General features: G+C 34.9%; 1 protein-coding gene across 1 annotated transcript in view; it reads left to right on the top strand.

The window, feature by feature from the left end:
• The first annotated feature begins 5,333 nt into the window (after positions 1–5,333).
• The window catches only part of LOC107691607 (protein kinase X-linked), a 40,625-nt gene continuing 26,012 nt past the window's right edge, over positions 5,334–19,946 (top strand). Inside the window, exon 1 of the mRNA XM_016490289.1 lies at positions 5,334–6,005. Within this exon, the coding sequence (XP_016345775.1) occupies positions 5,843–6,005 (163 nt within the window). The 5' untranslated portion in view covers positions 5,334–5,842. The remainder of the gene's footprint in view (positions 6,006–19,946) is intronic.

Here is a 19,946-nt window from a genome sequence, read left to right as displayed (position 1 = left end):
AGACTGATACATGTCAACTATTTTGTTTCTCATCTGTTTTTGAATTTCTTTAGATCGAGGCATGTTGTGTTGCTCTTTGAGCATGCTTCACTTCATCAGACAGGTTATATTTAAGTGATTTCTTGATTCAACAGGTCTGGCAGTAATCAGGCCTGGGTTTGGCTAGAGAAATTTAACTCAGCTTTCTAAGATAATGTGGTTAATCACAGTTCTTTCATGATTTAACAGGAGGGAGCAGTTAATTTTTCACGTAGGGCCAAGTAGGTTTGGACAGCTTTTTCCCTTAAAGGTGGCATAAGCGATTTCTGGTAGCCAATGTTGACCCAAAAGGGTCTCGCCCCTATTTTGATAGCTCCGCCCCACACATACGTACGCAACCCAGGCAACGATTAGTTCTGTGGTTTCACAATTTGAGTTGAATTACTGAAATAAATGAACTTTTCCACGACATTCTACTTTATTGAGATGCACCTGTATATACATATTTATGGTCTACACTGGATGCGGAGCGGCATGACACGACAAATTCCTGACAGAAAATTCTGCTGCGTTCTATTCATTGACACAAATTTCAAATGATTTTCAACGGTCGCTTTGTCGTCCAGTGTACTAGACAGACTTTAGCTACACTGTGTTACTCACCTATCGAGAAGAAACAAAGCAACCTCAGCGTCCGATCGATCGCAGGCCTTCCGCTCCTTGAAAAACTGCATTTTGTATTTACTTGCATTATCTTTGTGTAACATTAAAATTTGTTTGATGATCTGAATCTTTTAGGTGAAAAAAAAGTAAAAAAAAAAAAAAAAAACAGGAAGGGGGCAAAAACCTTTCCACAGCACTGTATACATACACACAACCTTTTTCATCCTGTATGTTTATTTATTATTATTTTTTTTTATGTTAATATGAGATGACATGGAGCGTCATCCAGTGCGACATCCAGTGTAACATCTGACATGATGATGTGAATTCACGCTTTTAAGATATAAATAAATAATTTTTCAGTGATAAAACATCTATAATATAATGTAATTTACTATATTATATAAAAACAATAATATAATTTATATGTTGTATTTAAATATAAAAAAAAAATAAAATAACATCTTATTATTATTATTTTATTTCTTTTTTTAGTTGCTTTTAGCCAGCATAACTGTGTAGTTTATGACACCTACCAGTAAGGGCTAATCATCCCTTTTTTTAAGTGTCCGATTTTGCACTTTTTATTTTCACTTGGCAATTTATCCATTTCTACACTTACTTATTTCCTTCTGTCATCAGACTTTCATTCTTCTCTGTTTCTCTCCCTTCACAGATTGAGGACAAAATGGAAAACATCTTACTGCAGTAACACAAACACAAGCTAGGGGGCAACAGTAACCACCTAACAGATGGTCAGGACAAGAGACACATCAACACAGGGATATGTAGACACACTTCCACCCTTCTTGTAGCGGTCCCTAAATGAGAAATTACACACTCAGTGATTTGAATGATGAGTAACTGAAGCAGATGCCTGAAGAATCTGGGCCGTATATATAAGCTGAAGTGTTTGCATGTGGATTTACCACAGTCAATCATGATATGCAGGGGACTGGTGCAGAAAATAAACGTTTTATTGTGGTTGTATGTTGTTGTACAGTATAGTACAATTTTCCCAGTTCTAGTTGACTTTGATTCCTACAACTGTAAAATCCCCTATGAATAAATGAATGAATCAATTACTCTGCCATCTTTTTAACATGTATGACTCCTGATGTGCTGCCTGCCACTTTCGTTCTTGATTTATTAAGAGAAATAAACACAGAATCTGAGTGGTTACTCTATAAAAAGCAAGCAAAGTCTCTGAATCACCTGTTCCTACAGATGGGATCCAGCTGCTGTGGAGTTGGAGAATGAAGTCTGGCTGTGGATCTCTCCACTGGGATGACAGCCATGGGATTTTTCCATATGGATGGTGATTACATACATGTATACATCTAAAGCAAGCATTTCCGTCTGAAAATAGAAATGTCTGACAGTGAACGAGAGCATGCTTTAAATGGTGCATTTAGAAATTAGGGGTAAACAAATGTAATGAAATTTTCCCAGAACTTCTGCGTATAATCTCCCTCTTCCCACTGGAGTAGGAGCAGCTGGTCATCTTCAGCAAATGTTGCTCTGCTATAAATGCCAACCCAGACAGCTGAATTATGGCCTAACCCACTTCTTTTTCTGCAATATATTCTTTTTATAAGACTGGCGATCATAGCCTTTTAGAGACGCTGGTTCACAAACAGGAAATGCATACGGGGTTTTTGTCTTGCTCTGCTTATCCATTTCACTGATGAATGTTTTGCCTCTTTACGAACTAACAATGTATTTTGCAGTACACTGTAAAATGCAGTTGATTTATTCAAAGGACTTCTCGTTTGTCTCCATAACTGAATTCAGCATTTATATGTGATTACATAAAAATTAAAAGTAGTCTTGGAATTATTTGAATGTTCTGGGTTCAGCCTTCTTATCACTTCCAATTTATTGTTGCAGAAAAGAATGCATCACATGCTAAAGATGTCAAATTTACATTCTTTAACATTTCTTCAAGGGTGGGTGATATAAGCTGGTGTGAATCTCTATACCAGCAGTTTTGACTTGTGTTAGTGACCTTGTGACCTTTTTGACTTAAAGTCGCTTCATTGTCCACAGCAATATCCAGAAGTTTAAAGTATTTTTAACTCACAATTTCTGCCCAATAAAATATTTAGAGCTTGGCATAAAACATATATTCATTATAAAAATTCCAATGGGATTTTCAAGATTTGATTAATTAACACAACCTTTAGAAAGCATGATAGGCTTTTTTGTATATTCAGGTAAGAAATATATATATTTTTAAGTAATTTTTTTCTTATTTTAAAGATTGTTTTGTCTTATTTTCAATCATTTTATGTCCTCTTGAGGCACCCTTGGACGTTTTCTGAGTTCCTATGGTTCAGAACCACTCTATACCATCTCTGGTGCATGATTGGTGCTGCTCAGCCAATGATATGAGAGAATAATGGAATCCTGCCTCATCCACGTCACCCATTGATTATATAATTCCTCTGATACACTATGACCATGCTAAATAAGATGTTGTAGACCCTTTGTTCCAGAGCAGTTTGTTTCTGTCAGACTAAAAAGGTTAGGTGGTGTAGAATTGATTCATGATCAACAAAGGCTAGTTATGCCAGATTCAGTCAGCATGAACATGTCAGATTACCAGCCATACATGTTGCAGCACTGTTTCAGAATGCTACACAATCTAAATGTTAGAGCTGACATTGCGCGTGCACTGTAGCTGACTCCAACACTCAGAAACGCAGTGTTCCAAGGGCATTGGTGGCGGCAGCGGCTGTTACCCTGTCAGTGAATATGATATGTACTCAGACTGACAGCCTCTGAAAGGTTTAATGGAGTTCTGCAAGCTAGCCATGCAAGCCAACAGTCTAGTTCCTTCCCCAATGACGGATGAATGATATGACATTGCATTACTTGCTACACGGAAAAGACTCAATCATCGTTAGGTTACAAAATACATACATCAAAAAGACTGAGAAATACTGTTAGTAGCTTATGAGCCTAAGCTGAAGATGTGCTCCGCTTTGATCTGGAAAGGAATGGCGTAACAGCTTTCACAGAAACCATCTATAATAAAAACACACTGAGCTGGTTGGAGCTTCTCTGCTTGAGAGAGAATAAAAGGCACTTTCCATAGGGTGATATTATATAAGTAAAATCTGTTTTATGTACTATATTTTTTTCTTCACATATTTCAAATAAATTATGTTTGAACTTTTTGAAGGTTGAGCTGAACACATCACAACAATTTATGTAAATGAAGTAATTATTTATTTAAGATTATTTTTGTAAGATTATAAAAGGCTCAAATGTTATTTCTTTTTTATTATTGTTTTTGTAATTAAACTAATTTATTTTTACTCAAATTCATTTAAACTTCTTTTAAAGTTTTTAATTTTTGGTTAATTTTATGTCAGGTAATAGTTTATCAAACACTTTTAATTCTATTACATTTGTATCTCTAATACAAAAGGGATAAAGGGAAAAAAGGTGAGCAAGATTCCTGCTTCATGTAACAGAATAAAAACGGGCATTTTTAAGTTTATTCAAATGCTTTGAATTTTGAATAGCCCATTATTAAAAGTTTAAGAAGAAAGTTGAGAATGGCACCTGTAAACTAGTTTAGGTTTAGATCACTTCCCTTAGGCTGGTCAAAGAGTACAGTGCATAAATAGACTGACACTTAAGTTTTACACGTGGGTCAGTGAGTCCTAGTAAGTGTGTGAGCCAGTCTGGCCATGTGTGTGGGTTGCAAATTTTGTCTGCATGGGGTCTTGAGCAGCTGTCCTAAATGAGTATTTTAAAAGAATGTGCTTTAGAAATTCAAATACAAATTCTCATTCACATTCCCTCCATTTTCAATGAAAATTGTGCCCATAACCTCCATTATATACATTCCAAATAAATAGGCTTAAACAGATGTAGTTATACTGCAGATATACTACCCTGTGCAGAATCTGCAAAATCATCAATAAATAAATACATTTGCTTTTATTTAGTATATGACTAAGCCATGAATTTAGCCATGAATAAGTGTTTTCACATAACAAATATTTAGTCCACATGACAAAATAATAACTAAATGAACATAACAACCCATTCATAAGTATAGATAGATAGATAGATAGATAGATAGATAGATAGATCTAAAAGGGTAGGCCTTCTGCAAGTCTTAGTTTTTAATAATTTATGAACCTGCCATTACTGCTGTCCACAAAAATCTCCAGCGGAGGACTGTACCTATCAGCTCTCTAACTCTGTATTGTATAATTTTGTTCAGTATTATGTTAAGTATTTGGACACATTAAAGCTAGATGACTGAGAATTATAGTGTTATTATATATACCATAGTATATTAGCTTTGATGAAATGGTCAAGAAAAATGTAATTTATAAACAGCCTACATCTTAGTAAAATTTAATTTATAAATAGCCTACATCTTGTCTAAAATGTGAAAATTCTCCTGTCAGAAAGACTCATGCTACAACGTGCCTTGCTCCCTCGAAATAGTATCCAGTACCCAAGGCGTGGTGATGTCTACGTTGTGTCTACATGTGCTACAAACCACAGGGAAAATACGTACCCTCAAGCTGTCAGTCAGGAAAGGCTCCGCCTTTTCAGACGTTCGATTGGACATTGCAGATAGCGCGCTGCATATGATTGGTCGACGCCGCTGTCTGTCAGTTTTCAAGCGTTTCTCTGCTTCCTTGCCGCTGAGCGATGTTTTGAAGGGGAAATGGGTTCGTATTTCTTTGATGGGGACGGAAGGGGGAAGTAAATAATTGAAATTTCTCTAATATCTGGCAATATACATTAAGCGACTATCAACCAACGTCCATGCCGTCTCCTTGCTCCTGAAAAAATTCGACTGGAAAACCTCCTGGATTCGTAAGACTGAAGTTTGAATCCTGTCCACCCCTGTCTTTGTTAACGTACAGGGGACGTCCGTAATAAAGTATAGAATAAATGACAGTAGGCTACCATTGACATGAATTGCTTAAAATTGTAATGACTTTATGTTTACTAGTCTTTACTGCTCTGATAAATTTCTGCCTACCAGGCGATAGAAAGCAGAAGGTCACAGTCTGGTTTGTGCGAACAAAGGATATGTTAACTTGACCGAAACGGATCAATGTGTGTATTATAAATAGCCCGTTTTCCAAAAGCGGAAATACTGGACTTGATATCTAGAAGTGGCCATTAATGTGGCTAGAGTTAGAAAATCACACGGAAGAAGATGGCAGCAACTAAAGGCAAAGCTGGAATAAATAATGAAAGCAGTTCTGGTCGGGATAGTGGCAAGACAGACGCAGGAAGTCCCACGTTATCCGCAGGGGCCGCATCCCTGACCACCAACAGGACCTACACACTAGATGACCTGGACACCATTGCCACTGTTGGTAAGTTAGCCCTTCTGCATCAAATTAAAACACGTTTTAGTCAACAAATATTTCCTAAAACGTGTTCATATTCTCCAAAATGTGTACACCCATGTTTGTCCCACCAAGTGGCTTTTTTAGTATGGCATTTCAAGGTTCAGTTTTTGATCCTAAGCTTACCATTTAGACTACCCAACTATACAAAGAGACAAGCTAGAGCTGTATAGCAGCACATTAAGTTGCCCTGGGAATTCCCTTGGGGGTGACTGCAGTAATGGGCTGTCAAGTGCACCTGCATGCTTGCTTTACCGGAGCAAGACCTAAATATAGTTCAAAGTTATGCTTTGTTGCTTGTTACCAGTAGAATTTAGTCACACTTAAGCTTATTTAATATTTGAGGCCATTCATGGAAACTAACATTTAAATTGGCATTTTGAAAATAAGTCTCAGGTGGGAAACCTCGGAAGTAAAGGTAAACAAAATGAACAAACTGCTGAGCAAACTATGAAGTTTATCAGGAATGTCTCCCTTCATATATCTTTGGAAAGGGTGAATGGCGTTAACTTTTCATGAATGAAAATAACTGAGGGAAGGTCTAAGTTTCAGAACACCAGGAAGTTTCTTTGGAAAAATGTATTTTCACAGGTGCATCAGCTGACTGCTCAACACCCAGGTACACAACAGTACAACCTATTGAGCAGTTTTCATTCACAATGACTATGTCTTGAATACAGCTCTTTTATATGATGAACATGTTTTTATGATTTCTGTATTCAGATACAAATTGATATTTTGGGGGGGCATGGTCACAAATATCAGCATGATACAATTGTGCTGATATCATAATGAAAAAAAAAGCCTAACTGAAGCATAAAGCAAAGAAATTAATACATTTATTAGTCAAAAACACATTGAAGTAAAAGGTGACAGTGCACTTTAACGCTGTTCTTTGAACTTTGTATTCATCAAAAAATCTTGTATCATGGTTTCCACAAAAATGTTAAGCAGCACAACTGTTTTCAACACTGATAATAATGTTTCTTGAGCAGCAAATCAGCATATTAGAATAATTTCTGAAGGATGATGTGACACTGAGGACTTTAGTGATGGCTGCTGAAAATAAATGACATTTTAAAATATATCAAATTAGAAAACAATTATTTAAAATTGTAATAATACAGGGCTTAAAGTTCTCCGGCACCTTGCCGTCGGACAGTCATCCTACATTTAAAAACTCCTACATTTAAAAAGGGAATTTACCAGTAAAGACTGTATGTGTGAAAGGGGCTGAACTCTTCCTCTGCATATGCTGTGAGTGTTGCTTAATGGTCATCTGGGAAAACTCACTTGATTTGTAACGTAAATCATTTAAACCTATGCCAACACAGGAGAATACATCAACATATTTCTAAATATGCAATTTATTGTACATCGCGATTTCAAAATAAAAGTTTCTGACTTTGCATGTGGATTTAAAAAATTTAATGGATTTAAACGTCGTTGATATACTTGAAACACCACCAGGCCATTGGCGCCCTCTGCAGGTATTTGTTATAATATAGGCATATTACATTATGTATTTAACAGTTGTTCAATAAAACCATGTACTTGGTTTTGATATCGTCATAATAATCAATAGATTACTTGATTAGCAAAATAATCATTAGTTAAGCACTAGATTAGTTAAAACATTTCAAAATACAACTGCATTGTTTTACTTTTTATGATTAAAAGACAAATATTTTGTCATTTGAACATTTCTTAAAGTATTCAAACATTGTCTCGTTCTAGTGAACCAAGTATCTGTATTTTGTCTCACCTTGTGAGCTAAGCGTATTGTCACACACCTAGTGTCTATGAGCATGATACAATTTTCCAAGAGTGTATATATGATACTCTTATTCAAAAAAATTTAAAAAGCCTTTATTTCATCATGGCTATAAGTTTTAAGAACAGGTGACAAGTGCACACCTACGCGTTACGGCTATTTTGCCTTCGTCAGGGTGTCAACCCTGTGTATGTGTCCGCCACTGCAACCCCCACAGGGCTCGCAAAATTTCAAAATCGCTGGTAGCCATTCAGGCAGACATTCTTCAGATTTTGGTAGCCCAAAATGAATTTAAGTAGCCCGAATAAAAAAAAAAAAGACATCGGCTGAACTTCATTGCGGACAAATCAGCATGATTAAAAACTTCAGTGATTGCTTGTTTTCTTCAAATAACAAGTCAAGAGAGTAGGGGTGCAACGGATCACAAAACCCACGGCTCGGACCATATTTCAATTTCTTTGATACCACAGCAAAAACTAGTAGCATATAGGGATGTAACGATTCACTCAACTCATGATGCGATGTGATACGATTCACGATACTGATTTCAGAATACAATTTTCTCACAATTTTTCTTTTTAACAAAATGAGATTTAGGACAAATTATAAATGAAAAGGTGTCCTTTTATTATTTCTGCACATTTCTTTGTGAAATTGAAATATGTCAAATAATAAAACTAACTTGAAATTTTAAAACAAATCCGAAATCCAATAATGAAATAATACAAATAAAATAAATCTCTTCATATAAACAAATTAATGCTTTGGCTGTGCTTTTTCCATTGATAATAAGAGGCAACCACTGCATTTTAATCACGATCCAAACAAAGATGCTAAATACATGTTATTTAGATTGCAATTAGATTGTATCATTTCGAAATTTGAAGCAAAAACAGAATGGTTTGATTTTAGCTTTGTGAATGAGACGCAAATGTCACTCTCTGACAGCAGGTGGCGCTTATGGAACAGCAGGTATTTATAGGCTGCTGCCCCTTTAAGACCGAATGCACGGATTCAATATAATGATGCACTTGAGATTTCTTTCTCCACTGTTTACGTTCACTTAAGACATAACCGACTGTGTTTATGAGAACACTTGCCGAGACAGTTATTTTGAGATAATTTTTTGTGTATGCGTTCATTCAGATGCAAGGATACGCGAAAGAGAAATCAATTCTGTGTACGCGCATTGTCTGAATGACGTGGCTCTCTGTGCACGCTTTGAATGAGTGCGCACAGCTCCGAATGCGCGTGAATGGTTTAAAACACTTGAATGTTTAAATCGGCAAGACTTTAGAAACACGTGCAAACGATCAACTACGATCCGTTTTACCCCTAAAAGCTAGTGAACAACGGAAATCAAGGAAGGAATTTTATATCACTGTTCAAGATAGCCCGTCGGGCAGGGTGGTGAAACATTTTGGTAGCCCGACTGGAAAACACAATAGCCCCAGAACGGCGGGCTAGCGATTTTGCGAGCCCTGCCCCAAACCCCGGAAAAAAGTTCAGGCTCGGGATTTTTTTTTTTGCTTTAACCCCTGAATAATATTTCACAGTATTACTATTTTTGGAGTGCTTTTGAAAGTCCACCCACTCAGCAGCTAAAATCCTCTTCAAAATCCAACCCATAATGTTTTTCTCATCTACATTTTATAGATCAGTGTGCAGAACTGCTAATGGCAAATTTACTTTGTAATTTACTACTTCTAATTTATGGTCGTTCTTTTCTTGTCTTTAAAACGTAAGCCAATAAGAAAACTCAATATCATGTATTTTTGTTCTTCCCCTTCCTTTACGCCCCTGAAGACCTCACTATCTTAGTTCACTCACACCTCTAACACATTTTAATTAGTTTCATTACACACATTCTCTTCTGCTCCCACATTCGGCAGTGAAAAGTAATTTAAATACAGATGTGCCATGCAAACAGATGGAACAAGGCCCATCTGACAAGGAGTAAATCTCATGTGACTGAATTGTATCCGTTAATAGAATGCTCAGTTTCTAAACAAGCCCCTCTATTTATATTGAACTACATGGCAACAACATGTTACGACCTCTCTGAGCACCAAGTGCTTCCTGGTTCTCATTAGCACCATGTGATTTCAGGTAAAAGCTGACAGGTTTATTATTACTCAAGCCATAGAACAAACATCATGACTAAGAGGACAACCTGCGTCTATAGTCTGCACTAGCTCCACCATTGATGTTTAGCCATAGATGACAGTCATGTCACGTACATCTTGAACACTGCTAATATTAGTTCTGCCATTCTTTTCAAGGCCTCCTGTTTAAGTTATTAGTAGTTGTGGTCATATCTACCTCTTTTAGCTGGACTGTATACAACTGAAAGGACAGCTCATTGTTTAAGGGCCTCAGGGTGAGGAGGAGAGCAGTTCATGTCTGGGAAAAAAAAAAAACAGGTCAGGTCGGAATGTGTACACAGGCATTTTGCACGTGTCAGCATGTTTTGTTTTTGTTTTTCTGTTGTTAGTTGTTGTCACACTGTATTTTGATGACAGTTGGTTAAGATCCCCCTTGTTCCTTTTTACTCTCATCAACACTCAGTTGCACAGTCACAGTCAAAAAAAAGGATAAGCTACAACAGTTAAACATGTCAGCTGTAAAGACAGCTAGACGAACTTCACCATGACCAAAGCTGATGCTAGAATAGCAGTATGTAAATGTGTTCAGCTGAAATATCTAGAAACATTTCAGTGCATCACCCATTTTTGCCTCTGAGTAAAAAAGTGACCTAATTGGAACTTTGAATCTCTCGTAATTACTATTTTGTCTAGTAGTTGCAACATTATGTCACACGGTCACTTTGTCATATTTTAAACTCACACCTCACATTTACCTTTTCATTTATTTGTTTTATTCTAAAGCAGAAACTTTCTTCCATACTGTACACTGTAAATAGTATGTTGAAACTCCATCTGTGTAACTCAACCTTGTGAGGTTTCAGTTTCTCGAGAATAAGCTTGTCATGCTGGATTCCTGTTGGAAGCCTAGCAAGCCAGTGCAGGCTAGCAACAGTGAGGGCTAGCCGGGTTCTGTATGCGGCATTGAAGCCTTTCTTGCTTAGTTTTACACTGTAAAAAATCAGAAGGTGAGAGAGCTCAAAAAATGTGAGACAAGCAGATTCAACTTTAAGTATGCACAACGTGTACACAACTTTTTTAAGTGTACACAACGTATGAACAAAATATTGAATCAGCCTAATATTTAAAGTTTGGCTATGCTTTCATCAAACATAAACTCAAAATCAGTAATGGATCCAAGTTCAAAGAGTGTGTATTTTGAGTTAAACTAAGCATTCACATTACATAATAGAGATGTAGATCTTTATTAGTTTGTCTAACCCATCAGTTATCAGTGTATGCGTTTGTTGAGCAAATTGAAAAGGTTATATACGGTTACTTCTACACCAAAACAAGTTGTATACTCATTGAAATGGAAGAGAATTCACCAAAGGGAACACTAATCATTGTATTGGTAACTTACATAACACAACTGTTACAACAAAATATGTATTCTGGATAACAAATATTTATGCCATCACGAGTCCCAATACTATGACTAAAACACATTACTCAAGTTCATCATCAGTGATCGAACAGCACCCTGTAAGTTGGACCATCACCACCAAACTTAATATTTAAAATGTTTTTTTTTTTGTTTTTTTTCATTTTAGATTGTTTAATATTCTAAATTGCTTTTACTAATTGGCTGTAAAGTGAACTTTATGTATTTTCTTTTATACATTTGTTAGTTCAGTCTACCTTTAAATTAGAGTTTTTCTGACAAAATGTTTATTTTATTTTTCTGCATGTTAGAAATTCAGAATTTCAGAAATGCAGTAAGCCTAGGGCTATAATTGATGTATCTTCGTCATCATACATACTAGGGCTACACCACACACAGTACAAATCCTTGATTCTCACATAATTATCGGAGCAGCCTCACAGTTTTTTTGGACTGGATACGTAAGTGCTATTTCCAAGAAACAACGTCACATCAGTGATTTACTGTACAAGGAAATTGCTTTGTGGTCTAGGGGAAAATGTTTCTCATAGTATTCTGAAGGGCGATCTCCTGTATAAAAATGGATTTGAAGTGTATACTATAGCATTAGGCCCAGCATACATAATCCAATTTGCAGAGCTTTTTTGTGGGATGGTAGAGATTTACAGTCTATGACTAATGATTTAAGCTCCTATCCGAATGCTCTTATCGTTAAATTGTCATTAAAATAATGAAGAAATAATTGTCAGAACTAGGGATATGCCGGTATCAAATTTTCATGTTGCGATTAAAGCGTCTCTCCAAGAAGTTTGAGTTGCGTTTTATTAGACATAAAAAGAGACCGTACATCTGGATTACACTTTTTTGCCAAAGATAACACAATAAAGTAACAAGACTTATTTCCATTGTGGTCCTTTATATTAAAAGAAAACAATTTTTCATGACGACAGGCATTTTTGGCATACACTTCATACTATTTTTATATATATATATATATATATATATATATATATATACACACACACACACACACATTTATACACATATATACACAGTATATATATGCACAGTGTATATATATATACAGTATACAGTAGTCAACATTTGAAGTGGATCAAAAAAGTTCATCAAAGTTGTCCTAAAACCTAAAACCAACTTTGATGAACTTTTTTGATCCACTTCAAATGTTGAGTTTTATCTATGTCTGTCTATCTATCTCTCGTCTGTCTGTCTGTCTATCTAGCTATCTATCTATCTATCTATCTGTCTATCTGTCTGTTTGTCTGTCTGTCTGTCTAATAGCATTTTCACACTCAAACACACACCACAGGGATGATCTTCATAGCCATAACAATACAATAATCCAAATTTAACACAGCCTATCTAAAAACATTCTCTTCAAACTAAAATCCATAATCCATCATAACCTTAATGTCCAAAGGCAACTTGGTCCACTCTTGCGCAACAGAATACGCAAATGCCCTTTGACCATACAAAGTCTTAAACTTACATAAATTAAGATCCATAATGCTCTGTCTAGTAAAATGACCATGTCTTAATTTAACCAGAGAAAAATTAAAATAAACTGGAGCTCTGGTATTAATTATTCTCTGTACCATTTTTAAATTCAGAAGTGCCAATCTTTTTTTCAATAATTAACCATCCAAGCTGCTGGAAAATGTCTATTTTCCACATGACTAAAACATTGTAATCCTAAAACTAATCTCACTCATTTGTTTTGCGACTTTTGTAATTTTGTCATCCACATACTGGGTAAATCAATCATCAAAGTGCTACACACATACTCAAAATGACATTGAACAAGTCCTATAACAAGCACTCTTAAACTTTCACTATTTAAAAAAAACTAGTGTATCTTGCCAATGTATTTGATTACTGAACACTTTCCAAGCAATATTTACTCCACTTAAATTATTATCCAAAACACAGCCAAGATAATTAACCGATGTTCTATTTGCTAGGACATAACTATCAACTTTCAACAGCTAAATCCTTTGCCTTACACAATTTATAATTTGAACCTAAAAGAATGCATTCTGATTTACCTAAATGTAATAAAAGCTTATTTTCATTCAGCCATTCCTTCACCCTAAGCTCCTCACCTAATTTCTCCTGAATTTGTTCAGTCTCCATATCTGCAACTAAAAGAGCATCATCATCAGCATATAAAAACATATTTCCCTCGCATGAAGCCTGAATATCATTTATATATAATAAAAATAATAGCAGACCAAGTACGCTACCCTGAGGAACCCCATTATTCACAATTTCACCCTCAGAAAGTATCCCTCCCACTTCTGTCTTCTGAATTATCCCTGTTAGATAGGAAGCTAAGCAAGATTTTACTGTACATGAAAAACCCAAAACACTTACTTTATCTAATAATATTAAATGGTTAACAGTATCATAAGCTTTCTGCAGATCCAGCAGAACCTTTCTGCACATGTTTCCTCTATCAATCTCTTTCCTAATAAAATCTGTCAACTATAATAAGCAAGTGTCAGTTGAATAAGACTTCTAAAACCTGACTGAAAATCATAAATTAATTTGTTTTTACTTAAATACTCATAAATCTGCTTGAACACCACTGTTTTCTATTATTTTAGAAACAACACCCAATATAGAAACGGGTTGATATTTTCCTGTATCTTGTCTGCTTACATTCTTAAATAATGGAATAATTTTTGCTATCTTCATATCTGTTACTACTGTCCCTTTCTTCAATGAAAGTTTGATTATGTGAGGGTAGGTGCAATATTACTAGCTCCATCCCTTAAAAACCTTGCTGGAATTTCATCCAACCCAGTTGCTTTAGACAGCTTTAATTGCTCTAGAATGACCTTAATGTCTTCCACTGAAAGTTTACTAAATAAACAATAATTTGACAACACACCTTTTCTTTGATAAAAACCTCTAACAAATTCAATCCCACAGTTTCCTTTATTCACTGGTAGTTTTTGCACTAAACTTGTAGCAACAGACATGAAGAAAATGTTCAACTTATTTGCAACTTCTATCAAATTCTATCATGCCTTCAACATCTAACCCTAACAATTGCTCTTTGCTACCTTTATCTTTTTCTGTACTAAATTTCTAAATAGTTTATAATTTTCTAGATCCTTTATCCTCTTATATTTAGGGAATGCTTTTTCTACTTTTTATTAAATCAATTATTGTTTGATTCATCCAGGGACTGGCTTTTTGTTTGATTCTCTCTCATCTCTAAGGAGAGCTACTCCATCTACAACTTTAAGAAATACATGATCCAATACTACACTTCAAATAATCCATTAATGATACTATTAATGACTCAATTAAAGTATTCATTAATGATTCAAAATAAGGTTGTGTCTCATATGACAGTGGTTAAGGTTGTTAATTGAAAAGTAAAGGCTATTCCCATATCTAGATAAAGTGTCATCTGTCACCAGAAACAAGAGATTCAACTATTTAGAAAACTGAAAATACATAAAATATAATGGATATTATGGATATTTAATTTGAATACTGGTTGTTTGAAACGTGTTGAAAAAAAATATCAAGCTATTAAAAAATGTGAATTGAAATTCGTACACTGATGCCCAGCAGTGCACAACACTTGTATATTAAATGCTTGGCAACAGCTTAAAATAGAGAAATGAGTACTAAAACCTGGAAATATGTTAGTATTTTTGCACTTACAGTTCCATAGCCCTGAAATCAATTTGATCAAGATATGTTCACTTGTTATATTTCAAAAAGGTTAAAGAAAGAATGCTCAAAGGTGGTGTAACCAAAAATCAAAGGTTCATCTTTTTTGAAGAAAAGGTGCAACATTCACTTCTAATAAAATAAAATATTTATAATATATAAATAATAATTTATTTGGTAAATGTACAAGTAATGTTTCTGCCATATTCAGGTGTGAGGATTTTATTCTTATTCTTTGACATAAAATACATGTTTAACACCCCACTTGTGGTGTTTTGTTTTCTTTAAGCATTTATGTGGTTACTAACAGGTGACTAAATGCCTACTGAGGTTGCAGGCATTAAACGTAATCACGCCAAAGAAAACTCATCTGCTCACTTTTACAGCTTTTTTGTATTTACGCTCTTGCAAACTATTTGAATCCAATCTTTCTGCCTTGTAGATAAAAAAAGAAAAGAGTTGTCTGAAGTTTAGTTATGTGGCTTTGTAATCATGCAAATGTGATGTAGTTCATTTAGCCTAACTTTAGCGTTTTACATCTTGCGATTGTATTTAGTCTTGAGGATTAATGAAAATTGTTCATTTGTGAAGATCTTGATGAACAAACCATTTAGGGTAAGTATCATGAACTTCTGTTGGTCACAGAGCTTATTTTCTGCAATAACCCCAAAGCCAAAGGAAATATCTTACTGGCTTTTTGAGGGAACCAGAATACTTAATCTCTGCAGCATTCCATTATGAAATTATGAGCAATGAGATATATTACTTGGGGATTTTTGTGATTACCATTTCAAATCAATTTAATTTGCTTCTTACTTTGTGTTCCCTTGAACTGTGATAAAATCACTGCAAGAAACAACCTCTCAAGATGTGAATGAATAGAATTTAGACTTTGTGCTATGAAGGCTTGCATTGTGTGAAATGCATATGAATTATATGCTGAGAATGTAAAATATTCACTAAGCTGTGGGGTGGGTTTACCACATTATTTAGTTACAGCAGGAAGTGTATTCTGTTAAATACTTCCACAAAGTGCATTTACTCTAAAGCCATGTGTGGTTTATTCTAAAAGAAAGGAGTAGGGGGAAAGCTCATATTTCTTGTTTTATTATTGTTACAGAGTTGCATTATCACTGTATCAGTCCTTCAAAGACCCAAAGAGTTGAATAGCCTATAAAAACACAATGAAAGGATAGACCTTGATGGAAATTTCCAACTTTAGCTATGCGTAATCTTTTTTGCTATGTAATACACTTATTTATGTTTATTTTATGTTTTCTCAATATGTGATTCATATCATATCTTTTTCTTGGTTGATGCACATGCATAGTTGTTGTTGGCTAGTCAGGTAAACCGTAGTCCCATGCATATGGCATTATGGCTGCACAATTTGGGGGAAAAAAATCGAATTGCTATTTGTTTGGTTAAAATTGCGATTTAAGATTTAAAATGTGGTAACTTCTTCTGTACACTTTTATAAAACACATGGATTATCATAGGTTTACTTCAAATTTCCTTAACGAAAAGCATTCTTTTTACTATTTATGCCCAAAATAGGACTCGCATTACTGAGCCTTAAATACATGCAATGTTTCATTCTTATAGATGCCAGAGAGCGACCTCGCACAGAAACTCCAAATATGCATCACAGTAGTAATCGAACTCACTACGTTCTAGGAAATCCCTAATATGGGAAAAGACAGCCAGCTATTGCTGTGATTGAATAAAAAGTAGACAACAATACATTGTTTATATGTGTTCTTCAAGCCGTATTGGGTATTTTCATAATAATAAAGTAAATTTATAATCCAATGCTAATCGACATAGCTTTATTACAGTATAGAATATATTTTCTGCCTCATTCTGTGATATAAAGAAGCCACATCAAGTTATTTGAAACACTTGACTGTTGGAAACACTTCGGGAGTTTCAAAGTCATCATCTGATTGGTTGAAAAAAAAAAGTGATTGATTGCTTTACCTGTCAGTCATATGGCCATTCATTCTTGGCCATTCAAAGCAGCAATGGTTCCTGCTGTCAGTCTGAAGGTCTGGCTATGTGAGACTAGGTAAATTGTAGCTCACTCACAGTCACAAATTATTTGATCATGGCACAAAAGTATATTTCTGAGAGATTTTTTTTAAGTGTCTATCCATATTAATTTATTTTTTTTTTTACCTGACTTTGCATTTTAATCTGGCCTTAGTTATAATTTCAAGATGTAGTTCTGTACACAATAAAATACATCAATAAATCCATCTCTTTAACTTAATAAGATGGAACAAACATCTCTCCACCACAAGCAGACTTTAGATTTATTAAGTAAAACTGTCCTTGCTTATAAATTCACTGTTGCTTTGGAGTTTTTACATCTTTTGTTGATTTGTTTATTTTTTTTAAGATGCATTGATTTGGTTATTGCTCTTGAAAGTAAAAATATTTCCCATGGCTGTTTGAAATGTTCATTGGAAATGTTTGATTCTTAAGAAATAGTAATAAATATTGTTCCATGGTCTGTATTTATTTTAATATAATTTAATTTATGAAATGAACTGCACTCTAGAAAATGCTGGGTTAAATACAACCCAGCGCTGGGTAAAATATGGACAAACCCAGCGATTGGGTTGTTTTGACCCAGCGGTTGGGTTACTAGCCAGAAGGTTGGGTTAAACATTTAACTCAACCGTTGGCTGAAAACAACCCAATTGCTGGGTTTGTCCATATTTAACCCAGCAGTTTTTAGAGTGTGTGCCATTTTTAAACAGTTGGGTATTAAAATATTGGTGGAAAGTAGGCCTGGGCGATAAAACGGTATCGATATTTATCGACGGTACGCCTTCTTCAATATCGATAGAAAAAATGTTCGATATAGCGCACGATATAGGCACGTGCTATGAGTGACACAGACGGCACACACAAACATGAACACATGCTGAAATGAGTGCTGTGCCTGCCTGTGATGAGGACATTGTGAATAAAGAATGAATATTAGTCGAATTTAAAATAAACATTTGCATTTGAATGTTAGGTGTGCATCAGGGAGCGTCATCAGTGGCGCGCGAGATGCGGTGATGAAATAAGTGACGTTGTAGTTTAATGTTTTGTTAGTCTAGCCCACGAGACGCGCCACTGCTGCGTTATTCATTCAAAATATTAGAGAAATATAGAAGCTCAATGCGGAGAAGATCTTGATTAGGTTAAAACCGAAACCAAGCCATTCACACAGAACTATATTCAGCAAATTTTTTAGACTGACAAATATGACTGCTGCACTCGCGTCTCACACACGAGATGTATAGAAAGCCATGCAAAGTTAAAACAGTTTAAACTTTTAGAAAACACATCACAAATTTGTGGAGGTTTATTCCTTTTCACTGCATCTCATATATTTTTAAACGCAGTCTGTGTGAATGGTGCTTCGACTCGACTTGGATTGAGCAATGCATAAATACATGATGCTGTTTTGTTCATAATTGTTTATGCAGTCTACGAAATTATATTGGATTTTTATGAGTTAATTTAGACGTAATGCACGTTTTTATAGAGTTACTTCCTTGTGTTGACAATTTAAATGCGCTGCATTATTTTGCTCATTGCGCCCTCCTGTGGCCTTAGGAGACAATTAGACCTATACAATAAAGACCTATTTAATCTGCATATAAAACATTAGAAATGAGATATTTGTTTAATTTTTATTGTGTTTGATTGTTAAAACAAAAAATATTTGTTGTTTGTCTCAATAAATTGTGTTAATTATAAATACAGTGGTTAAATAAAAATAAAAAAATTCTATTGCTTTTTGTTTTAAAAAAGGTTATAAAAATGTCAATAATTACCAATCCCGAACGATATGAAACATATCGTTGATTTGATATTCAGCCTCCTCAACTGACTGGTATGTAAGACCTAAATAAACATATGAACTTTTGTAAGAAGTAAACCATAAATAGGGATCTTATTATAAAAGGTCTCCGGTGAACATTTACCTCACAGCACTGCGCATGTGTTAAAAGTATTTTTGAGAAGATCATATTCAGTCATTGTTATGTTCAAGTGTTTACATGCTTAGTTTTTTTCCTATTGATTGGATTATTTCAGGTTTGCACCACTCCTTTCAATCCGATCAAAATATCAGATCGTTCAGATCGAGCTCATTCGGGTCAATTGACGTTTACATGAAGCTTTTCAATCCGATCGAGTCATCAGTCCAATCACTAACTGCTTATTTTGGTGCATGTAAACGTCATACTGTTGTATTCTATAGTGACTTTGATTTCTTCACTTATAAGTTCACAATAACAACTCCTTTGATGTTTTGAATGTGTTGCCAGCTGAATAAGATTTCCCTGTAACAGGCAGGAAACATGATCTAATAATTTGTCATCAAGTGTCTTGCTTCACGTGTAGCAGTCCCGTTCCCTCCCCTCTGGGAGCTAAGGCGTTTGTTTTCTTCCATGCTTGTGTAACCATGTCAACTCAGTGGTCTCTGAACAAAGATTCCTTGTGTAAGGTAAATGTATTAAATGCCAACATTCCATGTCAGTTATTCCATCAGTATCGTAGCTCGTAACTCATCACAATGCAGCTACAAGGAAATGTAGGTCGTCTAAAACTACCCTGTTACAAAAAGAGCAGAGCTTAGTTCGGTGTCATTAATCATTTTGCTTCTAATTCTGTTTCTTGACTTGTTTCTTGAAATCTAACTCTGTCTTATGACATTTACACTTTCATTATTACTGTACATGGAAAAAGAGCCATGAGTCTCAGTACTGGATTGTCTTTTTAGGTAATGGTTTTATTCAGAATTTTCATTAATAAATATTTTTAGAAATGGTTTTGAATTTTTATCAAAGATCAAACTGAAAGACATTTTTTTATTAGACATTTAAAGGGAT

This window comes from Sinocyclocheilus anshuiensis, unplaced genomic scaffold, assembly GCF_001515605.1.
Source record: "Sinocyclocheilus anshuiensis isolate Anshui unplaced genomic scaffold, SAMN03320099.WGS_v1.1 scaffold442, whole genome shotgun sequence".
NCBI lineage: Eukaryota > Metazoa > Chordata > Actinopteri > Cypriniformes > Cyprinidae > Sinocyclocheilus > Sinocyclocheilus anshuiensis.
Note: the sequence above shows the minus strand (reverse complement) of the source record. Positions and strands in the feature narration are given on the sequence as shown.